General features: G+C 38.6%; 1 protein-coding gene across 1 annotated transcript in view; it reads right to left on the bottom strand.

Annotated features, from left to right (window-relative positions):
- Nucleotides 1–24,036, bottom strand: part of SCML2 (Scm polycomb group protein like 2) — a 70,180-nt gene that overhangs the window by 4,869 nt on the left and 41,275 nt on the right. Inside the window, exons 8-13 of the mRNA XM_051794848.1 lie at nucleotides 19,103–19,353; nucleotides 14,243–14,378; nucleotides 12,211–12,414; nucleotides 7,654–7,836; nucleotides 6,482–6,592; nucleotides 457–738 (exon numbers count right to left, since the gene is read on the bottom strand). Coding sequence (XP_051650808.1) covers nucleotides 457–738; nucleotides 6,482–6,592; nucleotides 7,654–7,836; nucleotides 12,211–12,414; nucleotides 14,243–14,378; nucleotides 19,103–19,353 — 1,167 coding nt within the window. The remainder of the gene's footprint in view (nucleotides 1–456; nucleotides 739–6,481; nucleotides 6,593–7,653; nucleotides 7,837–12,210; nucleotides 12,415–14,242; nucleotides 14,379–19,102; nucleotides 19,354–24,036) is intronic.

The following is a 24,036-nucleotide window of genomic DNA, read 5'->3' as shown; positions in this document are numbered from 1 at the left end:
TGTGACATACCTAGAGGGATTAGTTTGACTTGTACTTGGCTCCTGGGTCCCAAGACGCTATTGACTGGGAATGTGGCAAAGTCAATTTAAGTTGTACAGACAGAGGGAGAGAGTAGGAAACCCTATCCCTGTATTTCAGCAACATGGCAATAGCTGATAAGACGCTCAGGAAGTGATATGCATATAGGCCCTGTCTGGTCTGGCTTGCTGCAGGTCCTGTAACAGCAGCAAGAGGAAGGTGCAGCAGGCAAGACCCACCTCAGCCTGCACAGCACTATTAGTTCTAACAGGCTTAAGTTCTGCATTTGCAGTTAGATTAGCAAGCCTGACATGCTTGGCAACAGCACGTTTCACTCCATATGCAAGCTTTCCTATGGCAAAGAAGCTCTTTATTCATAACTTTGTATGTTAGTAAAAGCAGTTATATACTTTGGAAGGTTTTGTATAATTGCATACCTTCAATTCGCCTCTGTATTCGATTCCTACTGACTTCACAGTAACTGCTGCTCCCAGCAGAGCTCAAAGACAGACTGCGCAGGATTGGGGTTGAATTTGAGGTAGCAGTTGCTGGCTGATGGGAATTTCTGTAATATGCAGCACTTCCTGCAGTACGGTACTCTGTGGAATTTCGACAGGTTGGGCTTGACAGATTTACAGAATTAAGTGCAGAATCCATAGAGTCCTCAGAAAATCGGTGTTCTTTGGAAGTGCTGTTTTCCTCTATAGGCAAAGTTTCTGCTACACAAAAAGCAAGTATCAATATGTTCAAAGTGATGGATGTTATACCTTTATTATTTAAGACCTTGCTATGTTCTCTTGAAGATACTGACAGATTGTAAGCTTGTTAACCAATCCCCTGTGAGGCAATCACTGCTTTTGAAAGTTTCCCCTTCTCTTTAAGTAATCAGTGGTCTCTTACTGTATTTTTAAAACTTTTTTTTTGTAGTAAAATATTTAATATGTCAACTTTGAGACAGCCTTCATAAATCATTTCAGTTGTATTTATTGAATCCTATGAACAGGGAAGTGACAAAGGAATTTTTTTTATAAAATTGTCTAGTGTTAATACTGATACATCAAATAATTTTAGTCAAGAATTTTCATTATTTTTAAAACGTATTCTTAAAAAGCTAACCATTAATATTATGTAACAGTTATTTTGCAAGACATTTTTAATACAAATAAAAAACTCATGTTAGCTAATAATTGTTCAAATTGCTCTAAACAGCAGAGGGAGGCACTAACTTCATAAACAAAACAAGTGGACAATTGTTATCTATGGATCCCAAAAGGTTCAGACACAGGGACCATTGTTAAAAAGGGAAAAGGTTACAGGCAAAGGCATAGAAGGCTGTGAGTGCCCTGTACAGCACACTAATGTAACATGTTTTTGACCACAGTGCTGTACACTTACAGACCCTTAGTTCTTTGCACAGGGAGGGGTCTCAGAGTCTGTAAGCGCAGACTCTGGAAAGCTAAAGATACATGTAAGTTACTGAACACATGGAGCAAGCAAAAAAAAATCCCAAAAAACATCAGATCTCATGAAGGGACTATAACAATATTCTGGTTCTTACAATTTATCAGCTAATTTTTAGTCTGCAAAAGGCAAACAACATCCACTCAGAAGACTTGTGAATTTTTAGAGCCTATCAATACTGTTTCTAAGCAGATTAGCTAAGTTCAGCAGATCCTTTCCCCTGTGGCATGAGAGAGGAGCCAGGTTTGCTTGATTACTGAAAACTCCACTCCTGTTCAACCCAATTCAGGTCTGTTTGGGAGAAGCATGCTATGTGAGGGGAAAAAAAAATCCGAAATCAACAAGACCACCACTCTATTCTCTATCAATCATACATACTCCTCTCTGTTTGCATCAGGCCAAGCAACAGCATGAGAATGAAGTTGGAACCACAATGTACAAATCTGTATGAAACAAATGCTGCTTTGGCAGGAGAGTTAAGAGCTGGAAAAATATAGCTAACAGGTTCACAGAAGTGTAAGCCCCACACTACCATCTTGAAAATTATTCTAGTGAAGTTATAAAACATATGCTAGTGAAGCAGCATATTCTTTGGAAAAAGAACTGGTATATTCTGTGAAACAAGTTCATGAAATAAGCTTTTTACTACCCTCTTATATGAAAACTTTCAAGAACTTCTTGGGCAAATCCCAAATTAAAAATAAAGGAAGAGTATTTTCCTAAAAGAAACATCAAGCTTCTCAAGCATGCTTTCAACTTGGTTCACGAGGTCTTAGGTTCTCTGCTGAATCCTGTTTAAACGTGGAGTGCAGTGAAGAACTGTTAAGTGTATTTTGGTCCTCAGCCAGCATAATCCTGGGAGGGGATAAAGGCATTCACAGAGCCAGTTCCCTACTTAGTGAATTCAGTAAGGCAAGATCACAGAGTCACAGAATCATTTAGGTTGGAAAAGACCACTAAGATCATCAAGTCCTACCATTAACCCAGCACCACCATGTTCACCACTAAACTAAGTCCCTGAGTGCCACATCTATGTGCCTTTTAAATAGCTCCAGAGATGATGACACAGCCCAGGCAGCCTGTTCTGATGCTTGACAACCCTTTTGGTGAAGAAACTTTTCCTAATATTCAATCTAAACTTTCCTATGTGCAACTTGAGGCCATTTCCTCTTATCCTCTCTCTTGTTACCTGGGAGAAGATAGCACTCCCCACCTCCCTACAACCTTCTTTCACATAGTTGTAGAGAGCAAAAAGGTGGAAGTGGCTCAGGGAGCACTTCCACCAGCTCCCTCAGTACTCTGGGTAGATCCCATATGGCCCCATAGGCTTGTGTATGTCTTCAGTGGTGTGTCAGGTCCTGACCTCAGTCCAATTTCCCCCAGGATTATAGAACCATAGAATTGTTTAGGTTGAAACTGTTTAGGCTGAATCACAGAATTGTTTAGGTTGTCGCTGTCTTCCAGCTCATGAAGGTTGTCCAGTTGTCTTCCAGGAGGCTGGGTACATGGAGAACAACTGCTCTTATTATTAAAGACCAAGGCAAAGGAGGCATGAAGTACTTCAGCCTTTTCCTCAACCTCTGTCACTTTGTTTCCCTCCACATACAATAAAGGCTGGAGATTCCCCTTAGCCCTCCTTTGATTGATGAGAAAAATAAGAAAAAAATTTTCTTGTCTTTTACAGCAGTAGCCAGGTGAAGTTTTATCTGGGCTTTGCCCCTTCTAATTTTCTCCTTGAATAACCTCACAGCATCCTTGTAGTCCTTCTAACTTTCCTGTCCCTTCTTCCACAGGTCATAAACTCTCCTTTTTTTTTCCTGAGTTCATGCCAAAGCTCTATGTTCAGCCAGGCCAGTCTTTTTCCAGCATTTGGAGACAGCCTGCTCCTGCACCTTTAAGATTTCCATCTTAAAGAGTGCCCAGCCTTCCTGGACTCCTTGTCTAAGAGACAGTGTAACATCATTTACTAAATTCAATACTCGTCAAACAAAAAAGCTTTTATGGACACAAGTCCTTCTCTTTCATATAAATAATTCTAAAATAACCACTGCAAAACTTTATAGTTTGTCAAACTTCAATCACAAAAGCAAAGAAGAAGCTACTAAAATTTTCAAAAAAACAAACAGGAAAATTAACTCATTTCTCAGAAGTAGTTACAGCAACTTATAAAAATTAGAAACAAAAGCTATCATTCCATAGAATTTCGGAAAGATTTTAAGAGATGTAGTCAATGATGAGCACTATAAAATTAAAAGCTAGCCAACCAAGGGAAAATTAGAGCTGTAGAGAATGAAATCACTAACAGAAATCTCAGTCCAAAGTCAAAAGGCAGAGGTGATATTTTAAACAATTACAGCAAAACTATTTTTGTAGCTTTCATAGCAAACAAGCAGGAGTCCAAACATAGGATTTTTTTTGAGAAATAATTGTTTCATATAATTTTTGTCAAGATTTCTGAAGACAAAAAGATTAAAAAAATTGACTGTATTACAAAATAATTTAATTATATTTATTTCAATTATATCCCAGATTTCTTTCTGATGTTTTATACTCTAAAGTAAACAATAATAAATAGGTCTGGGAAAGATCAACTCTGCTTTTTTGCCCTAAGATACTCACATTTGAATTTATCTTACTGTAAACTCTCACATACACAAGGTGGGAAAGGTGGGAAAGGTATTTCCCATCATTTTTTAGGGAAGGCGTTCGGCAACTATAGTGTCCAATCCACCTTCTGTTCCATCCATCTAGCTGCTCTACAAACATCCAGCAAATGGAGCTTTGCAATCCATGGAGTGACACATTCCTCCTACCTCGACGTTTCGAGCAGTTGTGAATAACAGCGCTCAAGAAAGAGGTGGGAGGTTCCACTGCAGAATGCCTGATCTCTGCACGGATTAATAAAAGGCCAATAAGAGGCCTTATGTTTCAAATGTAAGGATGACAGTATACTGTTTAAGCACTGAAGGCCTTAGCAGGAATTGGATGTCTTGTTTTCTTGAAGTTCTTCTGGGAATTAGAAGCCAGTTGTTCTGTCTCATACATAACAAAATGATGTAATCAGACACAGTAGTAAGAACACTCTGTTTTCAGGGGTAGGGAGTCTGACTTATTCCCCACTCCCTCCTCCTTTATCTTTCATAACTTAAAGAAGAAATTGTTAAGGAGCAAGAAAGGCAGTAAAATCTGCAAAACATATCCCTGAGCAGATCAGAAGGAAAACGAGCTGTTTGAAAGACCCATTTCCCACAATTATTCCATTTCACCTTCAAATGATATTTTGAAACAACTATTTTAAGACAACATCAATGGAACAAGAACTTTTTCGGGGCAGATCTTTCTTGCTAACCAACCCATGACTGACCGCTATAAAATTGCCTCCAGATTTTCAGCGGAGGACATTGCTCTAATGGGAAACACACAACACTAGAGAACACTCTGCCTCTTGAAATGCAGAAAGCACAAATTCAAACTTTTGAAACCATGGAAAAACACTTATTTTAATTATTTTTTATCCAAGTAACTGCACTTTACAATGAAGTACTGATCTTAAAATGTATTTTAAAGACTTCCTCTGTAAAAGAGACCCATTACAAACAAGGATTAAGAAGCACAATGTGCACTCATGTTTACTTCGAGAAAGATTTCTAGCAAGATAAACTTAAACATTTGTTTTGCTCCAAATGAAACAACTTCATTTGAGCATAATTAAGTGCTCCACACTTATTATGTTACCTACCAGAAATATCTGACTTAGGTGTACAACGTATCTCTGGAATTAAGCCAGTGCTTCTTTTTGAAAGACACAGAAATCGATAATCAATGCAGAACTGTATATAATAACAGCTGCAGGAAATACAAATATGTGAATATGCTACATATATACAAAATAATAAGAGGTACCATTTTAAATAAGCTATCATTTGGAACATTTTAATTTTATATCCTTTTCTGCTTTAACAGAAGAGATTATTCTGCCCCCACTCATGCTGATAGATACAAAATCACTTCAGGATCACATAAAAAAAGGGGGAAAAAAAGAAAAAAGAAGGAAAACACCTCATTCCCATCATATTTCAAAAAACAATGTGTAAATATCTTCTAGCAAGAGAAAGTATGTATCAGATGGGATGAGTCAATATCATCAATTTATCACGGCTGAACGAGTTAAGTAGCAAATACAGAGTAAAAAAGCATTTTGCTGTGTCTCTCTCTCTGAGGTTTAAACCTAGAGCCTTTACTTCACATCTGAGGCAGACTAAAATTAGACATATGCTCAGTTACTGCAGCTCAATTGCAGCACAAGAAAAAAGTGCTATTTATTAGTGAACAACATCAACCTAACAGTCAGCTGCCACAGGAAGGCTATGCCACTACCCTGGCCACGGCTGCCTTGGATTCAACCCTTCCCTATGCTCACCTGAGTCCACAGTGAGTCACCCCAGAGAAGTAAACTGCAAGACTCTTAACCAGAATGTTTTCTGTGCTTTTGTTAACGGTTCAGCACACTAATCAGCCAGAGAGAAGGAGTAGGGGTGGGCTAGGACTCAATGCAGGGACAAGGAGGCAAGGAAAGCAGGAGCAGCACAACTTTCCCAGGCAGCTAGCCATAAACTCTGCTAAATTGTACCATCAAGCTGCACCCTTACTCACTTAATGATCTCTGCCTAGAGTTAAGAGTTGCTTCCAATTTATCTCCTAACCCATTTCAAGGCAATTGGTTTTCAGCCATACATGAAGCAGGAGGCTTCATCTGTCACCTATGTGCCTGAGCCCCTTTGCAGAAAAGGCTGCGGGTTTAGGAGAAGCACTGCTGTGACTTGCAGTAGATCTTCCCTAAATGCAAAATCTGTGCCAGTGATCAATAATTAACATACTTTCACCCTGACCTGTCAAAGGCTAGAGACAAACCAGACACATATGTTGTACTCAGTCCTTTTTGACTGGAAATACTGAAACCATAAATAATCCTCATATATAATCCCGACATAATGTAATTACCTTCAGATGGATGAGCATCCTTTCTGGGAAGTTTAGGGGAAAGAGGAGCAGTATATGGTGGAGAGTCCTGAGAGTATCGTTTAGCATTCCTGTTTTCAGGTATTTCTTTGGCTGTGAAGAGGAAAGTCACCATGTATTATTCCAGCATAAAGCTGCTCATGGGCAAAGTCCAGGGACAAAAGCAAAGACAGACATCAGCCAGTCACCAGGTTACAGTTCAGTTTCTTGTGTCACACAGCCTCAGTCATTTCAATACGAGCTTTCTAAGTTGAATTACCTTGACCCTGTCTACTTATTTTTCTGAAAAGAGTTAAAACTAATGACTTGCACATAACAGATAGGATTATAAATTTAATTCCTCCACTGGAAAGATGAAAAAACCCCATATTTTCTAAAGCAGCACCCAGAAAACAGACTCAACTACCAGACAGCTGAGAGGAAGCTTCGCTCCCAATATGAATCTCCTGAAATTGCCCTGACAACAAGGCCATCTCAGCTATGGCTCCTGGTGACTCTTGATCTGGGACTTGTAACACCACATCCTGCAAACAATCTGTTGGGAGATGTTGGGCAAGTCATGTCCTCTCCCCTTCACTCTATTTTCCTGGAGCAGCAAAGATACTGGACTCACGGAAAATTTCACAAGTAGCCACCTGCAAAATCCACCTTTTCTACTAGAAGACTGGACTGTACATAGCAGAATGTAAAATTTTTGGAGTCATCACTAAGTAAGGTGAATAAAGAGAAAAGAAACGACCTTTTCCTAATATTGGAAGGGTTAGACTGAATTGCGTTTCAGGGCAAGCCCCTTCTCATAGGCAGCAAGTATCTTTCAGTAAGTTTATTTTATGATCCAAACATAATTTTTAACAAGTAAAATGTGAAGTTTTGAGCTTGTCTTTTTAATGGTATCACAGTGGTAAAGTACATATGTTTTCTGGCTTGCCTACAAGGAGGAGTTCGCTGAACAAAATTATTTACACCCATGTGGTATAAGCTATCCCTTCTGTCAAAGCACTATCACAGTGGAACCAATCCACTAAGAACTGAAGTGTATTAATTTCAAGCCATTCGCATCCTAGAAAGACTAAAAATTTACATTTTATAATTCATAATTTCACTGCATTTCTCAAAAATACCAGCACTTGAAAGTAGCAAGTGATTAACAATACCTGGCTTGTTCCTATCATACTCTGTAGGACTATGTGCACATCCCATGTAAGGGCTGAAAGGCTGGCTACTGAAGAGATTATCACACTGCAGGCTGTGGCAGAGCTTCTCCAAGAAGCGCAGGACAAATGATGCACTGTTTACAGAAGGAAGATTGATGGCATGCTTTTCCCCATCAAAGGAAGCTGTGAATAAGAAGATTACATCACACATCATAAAGTATAGTAAAATACCATCATTAACTTAAAGGAGAAGACATCCAGATTTGATTTAAACCACACAAGACATGAGAGGAGTAAATAATCATTCCAATAGTTTAAAAAATTCACATCCAAAGGACTGATTTTACCTTCCATTGGATCCATGTCAGTTTAAATTTGCTCTATAGGAACTGGTTTTAATAAAATAATTTGGGATTCACACTAGTATAACAAAACTTGCAGCTATTTCCTCACCACCAAAACCCTGCGTAATTTCTGCTACTTGCTTATAAAACAGTAAGCTTTCTACCACCTATTTGCAGGACATAGCACACAAAAGAGCCTTTAAAATATTTGCTAAAAATAAAAAAAGCCCAAACAATTTTTTTTCTTTTTTTTAAAAAAGAAGGAATGAAACAAACAATTTTAACATTTTTTTTTCTCAGTTTCTAACTGAAGGGAGCATACTTGTGGTAATGTGCTGGCATCCATTACCACTGAAATTCTGACTACGGAAACTTTTGCCATTTATTTTATCACTAGAGAAATCTATGCTGCTGTCAGCACTACAGTGGTCAAGCTCTCACTTATTTCAACAAAAGCTAGGTGGCAGAGACACCACAACAGCCACAAAAGAATCTGTAGTCTTTTAAACTGAGTGATTACAAGCAGCCGGGACATGTGCCTTATGTTTTTTCCTGGCTGATCTCCTTCCTTGCCCCTCAAACACAGTGTGGCAGCTGATATTTTTCCTTTTCTGTGCAAATTAGTAAGGTTTTGAAAAGGCTCAATACTACCAATATATGGATAAATAATTACCATTACATCAGCTGAAACTTTTAGTTACTTCTGATTAGAAAGACTTTACAACAAAGCAGGAACAAACTTGTAACTTAAACTAAGCACTGAAAAGAAGCGGCACGAACACCAGGTTTATGCATCAATTTGTCTTCTTGGTTTTCAGCCTGTCATGCAGTTTCTGTTGTTAACATAAGTTTCCAAATGATAAGCAGAGCATTAAAGGATCACATTTTGTCAGTAGCAGATGCATTAAAAAAATTTTTAAAAGCCAGAAATGACATGAAAGCCTTTATTCACAGATCTGAATTAAGGAATATTTCCATATCGTGTTGCAAAAGAGACAGATAATATACACAAAACCAAAGAAAATGCCCAAGCCTAGCATATTTTAGGCTTCCTTAGGAAATCTGAAGTGTCAATTACTTACACTGTTGATGCAAGGAAGCTTCTGATTAGAGTTAATGCAAGTTAACCAGCTAGCATCAACAACATGCTCCCTCTCCCATCTGCTTTCATGACAGACTGACCAATGCAAGTACTTGAAGTTTAAGAGTCAGTACTACAGGAAAAAAGTGTTTCCGTGGCCTGTTCGATTTTTCCAGGCTCCAACGTTCAAATGAAATGCTAATGATTAACAGTCCCACATGTGGCTCAGACACAAGGTCCTCTACATCCTGTTTGGGGAAGGGGTCTCCAAAGGCAAATTTTTGCATGGAACTCAACCAGTTCTGGAGAGCAAATGGGCTGTGAGACCTAGCACAGGCTGACCTCCTGACAAATTTACTGCAAGGTAGTAGTCAGCTACAGCAGAAATTTAAAATGCTTTATAATAGCTTTATGGATCTTCCTATATGACTTTGGAGAAATGACTTATTCTATACCCCTTAATTTCTCATTTTGAAAGAAGTATTGGAAAGAACAATGTTATTTAAAAGTTGTCAGGAGGATAAAGCAAGAAACAGCTGAGGCATTGTGAGTGCCCCAGCAAAACATTCCATGGGGAAAATCCACAAATAAATATTCAGTGCAAACACAGCTCCCCTGTCCTCTGAACACCTCAGGGGAACCATAAAAACTCCAACCAAGGGTGTGTGATCTAGACCCACAGGCTCAACTGTCTGCTCTGCTTGGGGACAATATGAGCATCTTTCTTCCCAGACAAATGCTAGGGGAAAAAAATTAAAAGGAGTACTTTTGAGGTGAAATAACCTCAACCTTTAATGATATATAAACAGGGACTGGAGCTTGCGTGTGCAATCCCAGCCCCCAGGAGTCATACTCATTTCTTTACCTTCCATTGGGTATGTTTTAAATACCACATTCAAGCCAGAAGAAAGACTGAGAGCTAAACTATCGAAAAATGTGTTTTTCTGATAGTGATGAAACTTATCCAAGAGTCTGATTTTAATTCTCTTTTGAGAAAATTTATCTGAGCCTCAATCTATTTCATCCCACCAAGCACCACAGTGTCTGTACTACAGGGAGAAAAAAGGGGCTGACACCACCACCATAATGGGCTTGCTAATCAAGCTTTTAATTTCCTTTCAGTCATATTTGCCTGAATTGAAACCTTATGCATCAAGCAAAAATAAAAGGGTTTGTGCCTTTGTTTGAGTAAGAAAAGATGGAAAAATTCTAAATTCAATTTTATTCAAAACAATTATTTTCCTTGGCAGCTGAACTGAAAGAACCCCCTAATTATTCCACAAATTCTAGCAAGATTATTTTATCCATGTCCTCATCAGCACAGTTTCCTCCTACAGCAGGTATAAAACTTGCCATGAAAGCATCAGTTCCCCAAAAGATTTAGATTTCTTTTCTTGTTTTCTGCTGCAACATCCTTTTTTCTTGTCTTAAAAAAAAACCTAAACAAAACGTGAACAACAAACCACCCACCAAAACCACTTTAAATCAAGAAAAGCTACAAGCAAATACTCTCAAAATTTCATTCTGTAATTCCTTATTTTATTCTACTCTTGCTTTCCTCTTCTTCCTTGCTGTTCATGCACACATATATCTGCAATGTGCTACATTAATCTAAGTCATATTTCGTGGTTCACAGAATATAACACACAAACTTTTGATACAGTGACAGGGAGTGTTTGCTCACCTGCTTCTCAGCAACCTGTTTGACAAGCCAACGAGAAGGCAAGAGCTCAAGAACACCAGAAACCCCCTGGGATCTTGTGGCTCACTATCACCTGGACCAGGACTCTACTTCAGGAGCAGTCTACATCACCAGGTTCCTCAAATACAGGGCTACAGAGCTGATTTCTCTGAATACAGGCCTTGGGGTGAAGCCAGATGCAGAACAATACTTCCTTTTTGTACAGAATTTTTGAATGTAAACAAACCACAACTTCATGAGAAATCTGAAATTTTTTTCTGCTATTTGAAATAATTATTTTCAACTACTCAGTCACAGCCCAGAGTTGCCACTGGCCTATGATTTAGTCCTTCATGATAAACAATCACAAACAGAATACTGGCAATGAACATCTCAGTGCATTTTGCTGTAGAAAATTGACTTGCCTGAATTACGCACAACAAGGAGTTAATAATATAAAAAACTTTCATGCGTACTGCAAAAATAAAGCAGTATCAGTTTCAAAACCACACATATACAATGCCATTAAACCTTTACTACACAGCTGAGAAGCAGCATCCATTTTGTGAACAAATTCATGGGGATGCCTAAGCAAGATTACTGTAGTTCTGCTGTACACAGGTTGGGGTGCTGCTTTTTAAATATTGTTATGCAGCAACATCTTTATGAGTATTTAACTGAACCTCTATTCCACTAATCATCTTTCACATCTGGTGTTAATCTAAAGAGATTAAAGTAATGCAAAGTCTTTTTATCACCAGTGATGGAATTATGAATTGATGTGCTAACTGCTATATAGAATATTTCCTAGCCTAGAAGGAAAAAAATGTCAAGAGTAGCTATTCAGTTTGAGATATAAAGATAATTTATCTACAGACCTGCCATCAAAATGTAATAGAAATAAACCTATTCCATATTATGGGACATAGGTTGATGAAGATCGTGCTACAGTTCTGGGGAAGGGAGTAAGAGAAGCAGCAGCAACTTTAACATGTGGAATCACTTGCCTGGAAGCTAAACAGATTAGTTTGAGACTTGTCACTCACTTGGTTAATGCATAAAGAACACCAAGTATGGATAAGATTATGCAAATGACTTGAATTAATAAAGCTGATTACTTCACTTGTACTGAGTTTACTTTACAAATGTTTGGCTACAGCTGCTAAATGAGGTGCACAAGCTCTGCTTAGTATAAGAACCTAACTGTGCATATGGAATTTAACACTGCTATTGGTAAATTCTAACTTGAAGAATTATTCAAATCACTCTGAACCCAGAGTGAGATAGATCACTCACCACCAGTAGTGAAGGAGTTCACAAGTATATGTTCTTGCCTGTGTTTACATAGTTACAAAAGTGATATAAATTCATTGCAGTTCTTCAGTTCTTCTGCCCTACCTCAAGTTCTCAACCGAGTGAAGAAACAGAAGAAACCAAGCATCTTCACATACCAGTTATCACTTCCCCTCCATGATGGCCAGATTTCAGAAATCCAAAGACTGTTTTGGCTTGATAGGCACAATCCACACAAGCCTGTACAGCCTGCTGAAGTACCACATTGACAGGACCTGGTCCAAAGTGGTCTGGAAGCTGCTGAACCTTCTTCTTATCCAGGTGAGGCCCAGAATTTCCATGTTTGTTGACATAAACACACACTGAAAAGGTACAAGCCATATTTACTGCCAAGAAACCAAGACATGTTTCCAAGTTAGAACTGCAAAGTGTCATTTTAGTTTTAATCTCGAGGAAAAGATGTGCTGGTCAACTCAAGAAGCTGAACATGCACACATGCTTTCAGAGCATGCAGAACGTGCTCTTCCACCAAGGTTCTCCTACCTGAGTCCTAAACCCACTTTTTCTTCCTGTTCTTTGAAGCCCTTCTCTACCTCACTAATGTAACAAGACTTGTATTTTGATATCTCTGCTCATACACTAGTTCCAATAAAGTACGAATTACTGGCAGGTACTCTAAATGACTAAGACACAATTCTAAAAAGCTGGTCTTACCAAGTTACTGTCAAAATTTTTTCCTGTTTAAGAAGTTGCAACAAAGAGAACCCTATGTTATATACCTACCACTGATGCTCATTCTGAAGCACCCATATGGCACTAACATATACATGCACACAGGGCCATTATACACACACAATGGCTACTGAAGGCCTGTACCTTCAGAAGATCCAAACCTCTCACACATGATTCCCACACTGTAACACGGTTTTCTCTGCTAAATAAAATAAACACTTCTCTAGAAACACTGTAAGCTTAGCACAAAAAACCATACAGGACTTTTGAAAACACTTTTTAAAGAAACAATGTGAAATTGTCTTCCAAAGAGACTTCCAAAGCAGAAAAACATGGGAAAAAGATGCAACTGATGATTTTTTTTTCTTGTTCAACTTCACTATCACATGACAAAAATTGTACCCGAGACATTATTACAGCTTAATAAAGAAATGTGCCTCTGTGGTGATTAAACAATCTAAACATTCTATTACACAAAAGACTGACATTTTCTGAACTGCAGTATGACTTGCACTTAGATAAAAACCAGGACTTCTGAAACTGAAGTACTTCCACAAGAGTCTTCATCCATATCTGTTTACTCTCTGATGTCTGCAAATTGGAGGAAACCTATTTGTACAAATAATCAAAGCTATGAATCAACAAAAATAGTTTCTATAGCATCTTCTGTCTGGGTTCAACAACAACAACCAAAAGGTTTATTTTCCTAGGAAAAAAGTACATGTTTTCTCCTCATCCATGACTGAATTTGGGAGTGAGAAGAGCCTGACAACTTCAATTGTAAAAACAGGTCTTAAATGTAAAAAGACATCCCAAACAAAATTAGCATAATTTATGGCATTTTTAGGAAGATCTGAGATTTCACGTGACAACACAAAAATTGTTTCACTACAGAGTTACCAGTTCCTCAATGGGTTAGTTCATTTACTAACTTATTTCTTCTCTGCCAACTCTTTTCAAGATGCATTTCATTATATTTAAAAGAAAAAAAAAAGCAAACATGAGGAAAGAAGAATGTATTCCCTCTGATTCCCTTTACTGGGTTTTAACAGAGTTGTTTCTTTTCATGTAAGGGTATACAAAGATAAAATCTCCAGTTTGTTATATTACAGTACAGCCTGCATGATATCAGAATATCATTGCTACATCTACTCCCATTTCATACATTAGGCAGTGGGACAGACATGAAAGAACTGTACAGTTTCCTTCTTCAGACAGGAACAAACTGTCAGGTCTAGCAGATCTACCAAAAGCCCCTGTGCCCCAGCATTTATTGCTGTAATGCAGGCATCAAAATACTAGTTCTACAAACTAACTCTGGTTCCTACAAATATCTTTAAAAATAAGGTAGTCGGAAAATTATTTAGTAATAAGTTTGCAGGACATTTGCCATAAAATGACACTATTATTTTCCTTGACATGGAACCCATTTTGAACATTTTTTTCTTTGTCTTTTACCTGTGGATATAACTGCTGCAGTTGCACCAGACAAACTAAATCCATCTTTATGTATCTGTGTAGTTCCACTGTCCCCCTCAGGAGATGACTGAGGAGAAGGAGATGCAGGAGTTGTTTTTTCTGGCAAGATTTTTTTCTGTTTAGAGAAAAAAAAAACAAAGTCAAAATGTTTAACATTTTTTAAGGAGTCTGCAAAACCTTTCTGCTATCAGTTACCATCTTAATGAATCTGTGTGGTTCCTTATTACACAAGTATCACACACAGGAAAGAAGGTAAAGTTGTGGAAAGGAAGATCAGAAACTGTCAGTTTGCATTTACAGCTACTTTAGTAACGAAGTGGAAGATAAATGACTTATAAAGGAACCCATCTTTATCTAAAAAGTGGGAAAAGAGCAAGCTTTCTATACAAATTTATGAACTCTTCTAAGTGTTACAAAGCACAGAAGAAGTGTTTTGGATTATTTTCCTGTCCATGCCCTTCCAATCACCTGGGTTTATCACAATTCAAGCAAGTTAGTTGCACTGTGTATATATTGCTATAAAAAACCTGAGTCATATCTGAACATCAACATCACAGCAAACCTGTATTTTCCCTCAACTTGTTTTGAAGGAGCTGGAATTCTCAAGTAACCGCTTTCAGGAACAGGTGCTTCATGAAAGATATCAAATAAACCTGTCACTACAATCCAGTCATGTTGTTGCCAAAACCTTTCCCGTTCCCAAACCAAACTTATTTGAAGCTTATCATATGACAGAAAACCACCATTTGCAGCACAGAGATTTCAAAATTGGTCAGCGTGCATTATCTTTTCCAGTTGAGAAAAGGAGAATATTTTTGTAATTTGGTTTGGACTGGGCTTTAGAAAAGAGATGTTCACAAGAAAGACCTTTTTAATGTGGTTTGACATACTATGAAAATACATGAAAATTAAAGAAAGAATAAATTAGAGTTGATCACTTCTCCCTTCACTACTTCTTCTCACATGAGAACAGATAAAATTCTCATTCTCTCACCTAGTAAAAATTAAGAATATAAGAGATTACTCAAGGTCTTGACACTGCTGAAGTCAGTAGAGACTTGTGGTCATGTGGTAAGGATTTACTGTTAAAACTGATAAATAGTAAAATAAAAATTCAGTCAAGTCCCTAAGGAAGGCTAAGCCCTCTTCCATTTAGCAGTATTCATCCTTCACACTTTTAGAAGCAGTATATTTTCCAAAAAATGTATTAAAAACAATGTAGAAAGCAATCAAAACATACACTTCCCTAAAAAAAGTGGTGCTTAACTTCTTCACAGCATCTATAAAGAATCAATTAACTTCCTTCTGAAATCCAGGGCACTTTGAAGAAAAATTATGGTCCTCTTATAGTTCAGAGAAGATAGGTGTCACTCGAGAAAGTGCTTAGCAATATGGCACTGGTGGAATCACTACATAAGGAATAGACTGCCAAGGTTTGGCATTGCATTGTGAATGAGATGAGGTGGCACAGGTTAGATACAAAACCAAGCAGTGATGTATTACTTGTCAGGAATTGCCTAAGTATCTTCACACTGGATGACAGAAAGGTCTCTCTCCATCCTTAATACAAGGAACAAAAATGGACTTGGAAAGATTGAGTTTTTGATCTGAAATCTAATATTCCTGAAGGCCCCCTGGAGCAGGGGCAGCAGTTGTCCATCACCATGCTGGAAAATACGGGTGGTCAAGTCAAGGAGAATGATGAGGAAATCGGAAAAATATAGCCATGAAAACAAAATACAAACACTAAACTAAGAGGAACCATCTGCTCTGCATACTAACATACAAGTGTGGTGAGGCTAGCCAGACACTTCCTACCTTCTCCCTCAGAAGAAAACATAGCACGTTACACTTGCTCAGCTGAGGCTCTCATTTTGTATCCCACACTGAGGAGCAGCAAGCCGTGTGCCCAATGCCATGGTGTGTCACAAGGCAGGTCATGTTCCCAGCAGGGCTCAGCACGTTTCCTTGGTCTGGCTGTTACTGGCTGGCCCCTGCCAGTTCTGTCTGCCTGCAGAGAGCACTGCTCAGAGTCTGGTGCCACTGGGCCAACTTCAAACACTGGCTTTACCCTGACACTTAAAAACTCTTTTTGTGAGGTTGAATTTAGGGCTGTTACGCATACTCAGACCAAGGTGTTTCCTCAAGAAATTCTGAAAGGAATTCTTTGCACTGTTATGCAAAGTGTACTTTTAAAATATAATGAAAGAGATGTAAAGAGGTTTCTTCTTCATTATGACAGAGTAAAAACGTAAGTGCAAACTGTGAGAAACAAATGGAAAACAAAATCCATCATGCATCTCATGCTTGTAGGGCAGATTAGAAAAAAATTTAAATAAAGGAGAAAAATGACGCCAGGGCTCAACATTCCTAGTTGTGCAATAAAAGTTAATATCTGCACAGTGATAAACATTGCAGCATAACAAACCTAAAAGGGCAAAGAAATTCAAACAACTACAGAGTAACAGGCATAGACCAATCTCCCTAAATACAGAGGTTTTGAACTATCACACAGCCAGTTCACACCTGAAGCACAATTATTCAGTCTAAAATCTGGAGGAGTTTTTTTGGATCAGTCTTGGGGGAGAAAGAAAAAAATCACTTTCAAATCTCTAGGCACATACCATTTGCATATGTCCTGTGAGGTATACAGTCTGTATGGCACTCCATGTCAGATACACTCTGCACAATTCCCACAAAGCTGCATTTCACCTCTTTACCCTTATGCTAACAGGTGTAACAGTCCAAAGAAAAGCTTGCACATATGTATAACATCTTGGCAATTTAACCATGTACCAGAGTAATAACAACTTTCTGTGAATTCTCAAAAGGAGCTAATTTTTCAAGTTTTTGATGCAAAAGTTAATGTAGTAAAACTCCCAAATTAGATACATCAAACTTAGATTTTGCGAAACTAACTCTGTTGCCTGGTCCCACAGAGGAAATCAGCAGTGCACAGATTTCACTGTGCATCTCAGATTCACTGCCCCAAGACAGGAAGCGTCAGCAGTAACCCCCATTCTCCATCAGTTCCCCCAGGTACCTCACACAGATCAGGTGTCAAATGCAGTGCTCCAAGCAGACACTTTGAGACATCCAGTCTGAGCCCAGAAGCCTCTTCTAAGGGCAAGATATCTCCAACTATTGTTTCAAAAGATAGATAAAGCCTCTCGATTTCTTTTTAATGAGAGAGAGAACAAAATTCATACGTGAAAGTGCGCATCCTGCCATACCTGAGTAAGACCTTAAGATTTGACAGTCCTGTGTTCAATGCTGTACTTTAAAACCTCCCCAGACTTGTGGAGAACACGCCACCCACTAGCTAATGCTGAACAGAAGCACCCTTCTCCTCTTTAATCTGTGCCTCTGTGCACTTTCATACACCAAGCAAGAGACAAACAAAACTGGAGACCAATCCCATCAGCTGCCTACCAGTTTGGATGTCCGACTGGAAGGGGCAGGCAGCAGAGAAGACAGTGCTCAGCTTTCAATTTCTGGTCCCCAAGATCATTTCTTATCTTGTGGTCATCATTTCAACAAAGTGCTGCTTCCAGTTTTGTACTAGAGAGTTCTGGTTACGCTCTAATAATGTTACTTCACTAGCACTTTACACTGATCAGCACTGTCACTGAAGGGAGAATTCCCACCTGTGTCATTACTTCACCCCTTTCCACACATCACTAGCAATAGATCCCACAGCCCACACTGATATAGAGCGAAGGACAAAAGCTGCAAAACTTCTACTTTTTTAATCTTTGGAGGGGAGTGGGTAACGAACACAAAAAAAAAAAAAATCCAACAGTGTCCCCCACCTCCCACTAGTGCTAATGCAAAGGAAGAAGGAGTAGATTGCCTGAGGAAAGACACTGCAGGATTGCTACTCCTCTTTGACAGCTTGCTGTGCATGAGCAAGCCTCAGAAAATAGATCGTACTTCCACAGCAATCCAAATTGCCTGAAATCTGCCCTGCTGTGATCCTATTCTTCCTTGCAGCAGCTGCAGCACTTGTGCTTTTTTGGGGTGGAGCAGACAAAGAAGGAAATAAGAGGGACGGATGTTGTGCTAGTTGTCTACCAGTTGAGCTCCCTGAACTATCTCACTCAGACAGGTTACCCACCAGCACTGGTACCACATGGGAGCGGGAAGTGGGGTGAGGGTACAGCAGTGTCAGTGTGTACCTGATCAAACAGCTCCACTGCAGGTGAAGCTGGAGGCAGCTGCCAACACTCCAGATCTGACTCAGCTTGGCAGGGAGAAAGGTAGAAAGGCATCATGTCTTTCAGACCAGGGCAGAATTAGGCCCACACCTAGAGAAATATTTTGCCTGAAAGAAGCTTTGTGCTTCATGCTAGTAGTATCTCCCGGATTAGGGTGTATCCATGAGATTCATTTGGCAAATCCAGCTGTATGCTTAAGAAGCCTAAATTATGCAACAAAGCCCTCACTGTTCTTTCGTTTCTAACCCAGAACAAAACAAAAAAATAAAAAAATTACACATGCTATATATATGGTTCAGTAACAAACTAACTCAGACTAAAAAGCTTAAAAAAGCTTTCCTGGCTCTTGCAATTTTACTGGGAATGGCTATTCCAGAATAGCATTTTTCAACACCAACTACTCACCCATAAATAATTTAGTAATCTTGTTTGGGAATAAAATAATCCACAGACTCTTACACTGAAATATTCCAGGATAGCTATTCTAGATTTTTTCTTGCAATCAGTTGATGAAAACAGTAAAGCCCTGAAGGCTGAAGACAGAAAATTTAATAATAATAATAATAAAAAAACTCACTCCAAAATTTTGCAGTACAAAGTAAAGTAGTAGATAAGGACTAACCTTTTTTCCAGGTTTTAAACTTTTTTTCCTTGTTTTAAGATTTTCAGTATGAGAGGTGCTTTTTGTCAGGGGAATATTTTTAGGAGACCGGCCCTTCTTGGGAACTGCAGACTGTCCAGGGGGTTTGCCCCGACCTGGTTTCCTGCCTCGCTGTGCTGGTACTGGAGCAGATTTCTGTGGAGACTGCATTGAACGCCGGGTCACTTTGGAAGGGGAAGATTGGATTTTTGCACTGCTCTTTGTAATGGAAACTGAGGAAAAACAAAAACAAAAGGGAAGGGGGGGAAAACCTCAAAATGAACAATGGAAAGCAACTTTTCTAACAAAGGCTTAAAAAAAGAAAAGTGTACTGCACAATTTACATTGTAAAATAAATATACTTTGTATTTTGAACTTAAGTGGTTGGCATGAAACTATGTAACTCTATTGAAGCCAAAGAGAGAACTCTTTGTACCCATTCTTTTAGAGGAACTTTCCTAAGAGAAAAACATTCAAATAAGAATTGGGAAAAAAAAAAAAAAACCAAACAAAAAAAACCACCAAAAATAATTAATCCACTCACCTTATAAATGCTTCCCATAATTTAATTATGATATTTATAAAGTGCCATTCATCAAGAAGGCCTTCATGAAGAGGGCCACAAACTATACAGTCTGTAATATAGCCCCTTTCCTCTAAGAGCCGTTTCACAATTGCAAGACATGCCAACAACTTCCAGGGCGCTACAAAACAATTCTGAGCAGCAAAGAAAATCAGCCCCCTGACAACAAAAACTGATGACAGGTAAAAAGTCATTAATGAGGATTTCTCTGAGATGCCAGTTTAGAAAGTTAATTTCACATAACTATACCCAGATTTTTCTGCCTCAAACCATTTGGAAGAAGGACGTCCAAAAATCAAACACAAAGTATCATTTTTACTCATTCTTTACATTGAAGTGGTTTTCTCCCATGAAATGAGTGAATCTCCCATCTCAATACAAATTCAATATGGGATCCCAATAGATATCCACTTGAATATGATCCAATATGCATATGATATGACTGCATTATAATCTGGTGTGAAGCTGCAGGATGTGATCAGATTTCACTGAATTGAACTTCCTAGTTAAGAGTCTTTTCCATCCAATTCACTCTTCTCTGAAATAACAACGATGATTTTATTTTATCTATTTCCAACCCAACGGACAGATTAAAACACTAAAAGGATGCCAAACAGAACCTTCATATAAGGACATATCCTCACTGAAAAGACGTGCCACACCATGCTATAGTGGCACCCGTGGCCAAAAAAAAGCAAATACTAAGTCCAGAAGGCCAATAAATATTCCATTTTGTTGACCTGCTTGCTGGCAGGCAGACAGATTTTACAAGCTGCAGAACAGGTAAGAAGATGAAAATAGGAAATTTTGTGACATCAAACCACCCTTGTTAAGTATGATAAAGAAACACACAACACATTTAAGCCTTTATGCTCAAAATTAGCTTTCTAGTATCACATTGCTCCTACCACAGCCTTTTGCATCTCGCTGACGGTGAAACTCAAGTGATTTACCATAACCTTAAATACTATGAACCTAATGTGACATAACTGAAGAATTGCAAATTAGGGTTCAAGCAAGCTTTAACTACGTCAGTCACCAGTGCCTGATCCAAAGCACTAATGCAGACTGGAAGTGGAGCACACAGGGCTGCTACTTCTGGATTTTTGTGATTTTGGAATATTTCTTCTCCGAAAAGATAACTATGTTGAGGCTTTCCAGTAACAAAGGAAAACACAAAATAAAACACAAAGATAAATTTGAAATGAGATCTCAAGAAAATAACATATATAAAGACTGATAACAGTTTTAATGTCTAGCTCTCTGAGTGATACTCAACAGTCCAGCACCTAGCTTTACAACTGTTACTTTAACTCCATATTTTTACTCAGGAGTTAACTGTTATTAAGTATTTGCAATAGAAAATGTCACAGTAAGACGAAATACACACTGTGCCCAGACTTCTTATAAAATACAAGTACTCCTGACACACATTTCTAGAGCTGGAGGATCATTTACACACACTGCTATTTGCCGGATTCAGTTATTAATCTAATACTCCTAAATGGCAGTTCAGAAGAAATCTCTAGTTGCAATCCTAATACATCAAATACAGACGTAATATTTCCTAGGTATCTGAGAAGGACCACCTTCTGGATGTGCGAAGTGATCACTTTCCTTTTATTTATGTATGCCAAAATGTATTTTCATATGCAATGACAGCTTAAAATAAGATGAACAGAATTTTAACCAAATGCTGGCACAGCATTACTTTTATGTCCCTGAATGGCAACTCATGTTAAGCTGTATGTCTGGAAAGCAAAACAATATCAACTATATGCTGTACAATGTAGTAATACATATTGTGCCCTGTATTTGCTTACAAAAATATAAAATGCAGCTATTTACTTTTGCCACACAACTATGCATTTAACAAAACAATCATGACCTTGTAAAGAAATGTTTAACAAATTCTTTGTGCCTCTGTCTATGCTGAAATCTAGCAAATGCATTCCTGTTCTCGCATAGTAAAGACACAGATAATGTTAAATACATAGCTACTTTCAAGTCAACAGGTTCTAGGACCACAGGTATGAGTTTTGGGACACTGGACAATCCCTATTCCTTTCCAGAAGGACATTTACTGGACAAAGAGTAACAATGCAATCAGCTCCAACCACTTTAGGTTGCACTATTGAACCACACGCATCAAGTACTACCTTATCTCAGCATCTTCCTACCTGTGTACGCCAGAGGAGCAAATATTAGCAGCATTAACCATTAAGGGGGGGGAATCAGGTCCCACTGGTATTTTTCCTTCTGCCTACGGCTGAAGCTGCTTTTTTCAATAGGCAGGACTGCAACAAAGGCCATGCTGCCTGGGCAGCCTCCTGGAGATAGCAGCAAATAAGGAGGCTGCTATTTGCATTTGTTGATTTAAGAGAGGATGGGGGGAGTGCAAGGGAGTGGGAGACTGCTAAAGTAATTCCCATATTGTCTGCAGGCTGTATTGACAGTGATCATCAGTCACCTGCTCATACTTCCTTCAGCCCGGCCTTCAGAGGGAGACCAAAGGTTACACCGGGTCACAGGATCTGGAGGGAAATGAAAAGACATGCAAAATCAAGCTGCCAACCCACTGCATCTGTAGACAGAGTTATCCCCACATGGCCACATGTTCCAAAAACTAAGACATTTTAATAGTCTCATGAGAACTTGTTAAAATATAACGATGAAGAGAATAGAGAGGAAAAATGCCAAGCTCTGCTTGCAATTACTGCAGTATTTAGTTGGGATATTTACAACCAGAAAAGCACATTTGCCTTTTCAGGATGCTGCTTTGCATCACAAAGGCCTTCTCATTTGCACAAACAAAATCAAGCATTTGTGTCATGTTGCTCTTCTACACAAATATCCACTGCTCCAGTTTCTGGAGTGGGATGCACAGCTTTCCTTCCTAAGTATCTTATTTACACCCAAAACCTGTACTGGCACTCTCAATAACCAAACAGCAGAGACCACACTATACAGACATACTTCACCATAGTAACATTAGCAACTAAACAGCGTTTTCAAAGTTCACAGAGCTCTAGTTATACTGCCATGTTTGTGTGGGCTATAGGTGACTACCTTCGTGCAACTCACAAACAGCTTTCATACTTTCAATCACTTCTCTTTCAAAATTTTCTTCTTCCCCCTCCCCCCCCAAGCAGTTCTGTGAGAATGCCAACACCTACAAACTTTGTGTCCAGTGTACATAAGAGAAACCTCAAATCCTGTATCCTGGAACTCACAGCCTAAAGATGTGTGGCTGCAACTCAGCCTTAGTTAGAACAAGCAGATCCACTGCAGTCAACTGAGCTCATTTGCATGAGAAGGACATGAAAGATTAGACTTCACATGAAGGCCAAATTCTACTTTGCAGAAGCAAAAAAACTGCCCAGACACAGGCAGGTCTGCAAAATTTGACCCCAGAATATTATCTCCAAGATCTCTTGCCAGAATAAGTCAGATATTTAAGGTAACTGTGAAATCTGAAGTTACTGAAACCTCTAGTACTTGGGAAGGGAATGGAACAGATGACAGCTCAGAAGCCTGAATTCTCATGCAATTCTAATTACTAAAATTCCCTCAAATAATCCACAGTGACAGTTTCACTCCATGTTTTTATGCAAAGCAGGGGAAAAAAGGTTCAGATTTGTAATATTTAAACATTATAAATCTACTGTTCAGTTAGTGTCACCGAACAGCAATTACAAGACAAGACTTAAAAAAGCTCAAGTGAAATTACACAAAGCAATATAGGGGTTCTCTTTGCTGTACATTCTGTAAACACAGCATTGCTACCTGAGGTGAAGGTGCCAATTAGGACAGTAAAAACAGCAGTTCACTGTTTAAACTAGGTTTTCTTTCGAGACGGAAATTATTCTATTTGTACTGTAGTATTGTTCCTATGCCCCCACTGATACACAAATCCAATGTTCTTCTGAGAATATAAAAACTAGGTCCTTCTCTCATCTACAGCTGAAGAAAATGAGGCAAAGAGATTAAGCAACTTACCCTAAATCCATGTGAGCATTCCACAGCAGAAGTAATGGAAACATATCTCCCAAGTTCTAGCCTGGAATTTTAACTATAAAATTAACCTTCTTTAATACTGTAAGTTATTATCATGATAGTTTTGACAACTGGCAAAGGAAGTGGAAAAGATTAGCAATTTTTCAAAACAGCTTATTGCCAAGGATTATAAAAATTTATGTCCTTATGTCTCAATTGAACAAGAGAGCCATACAAAAGCATAAATATCTGTAATACATTCCACCTCTTTCTATCTGTGTTTGGATTACTTCTGATTAAGAGGTAGCTGCAAGATACTAATTGATATGTTGCTATG

This window comes from Manacus candei, unplaced genomic scaffold (assembly GCF_025592945.1).
Source record: "Manacus candei isolate 608988 ecotype Guabito, Panama unplaced genomic scaffold, ASM2559294v1 h1tg000041l, whole genome shotgun sequence".
Taxonomy (NCBI): Eukaryota; Metazoa; Chordata; class Aves; order Passeriformes; family Pipridae; genus Manacus; species Manacus candei.
This window is presented reverse-complemented; position numbering and strand designations above follow the sequence as displayed.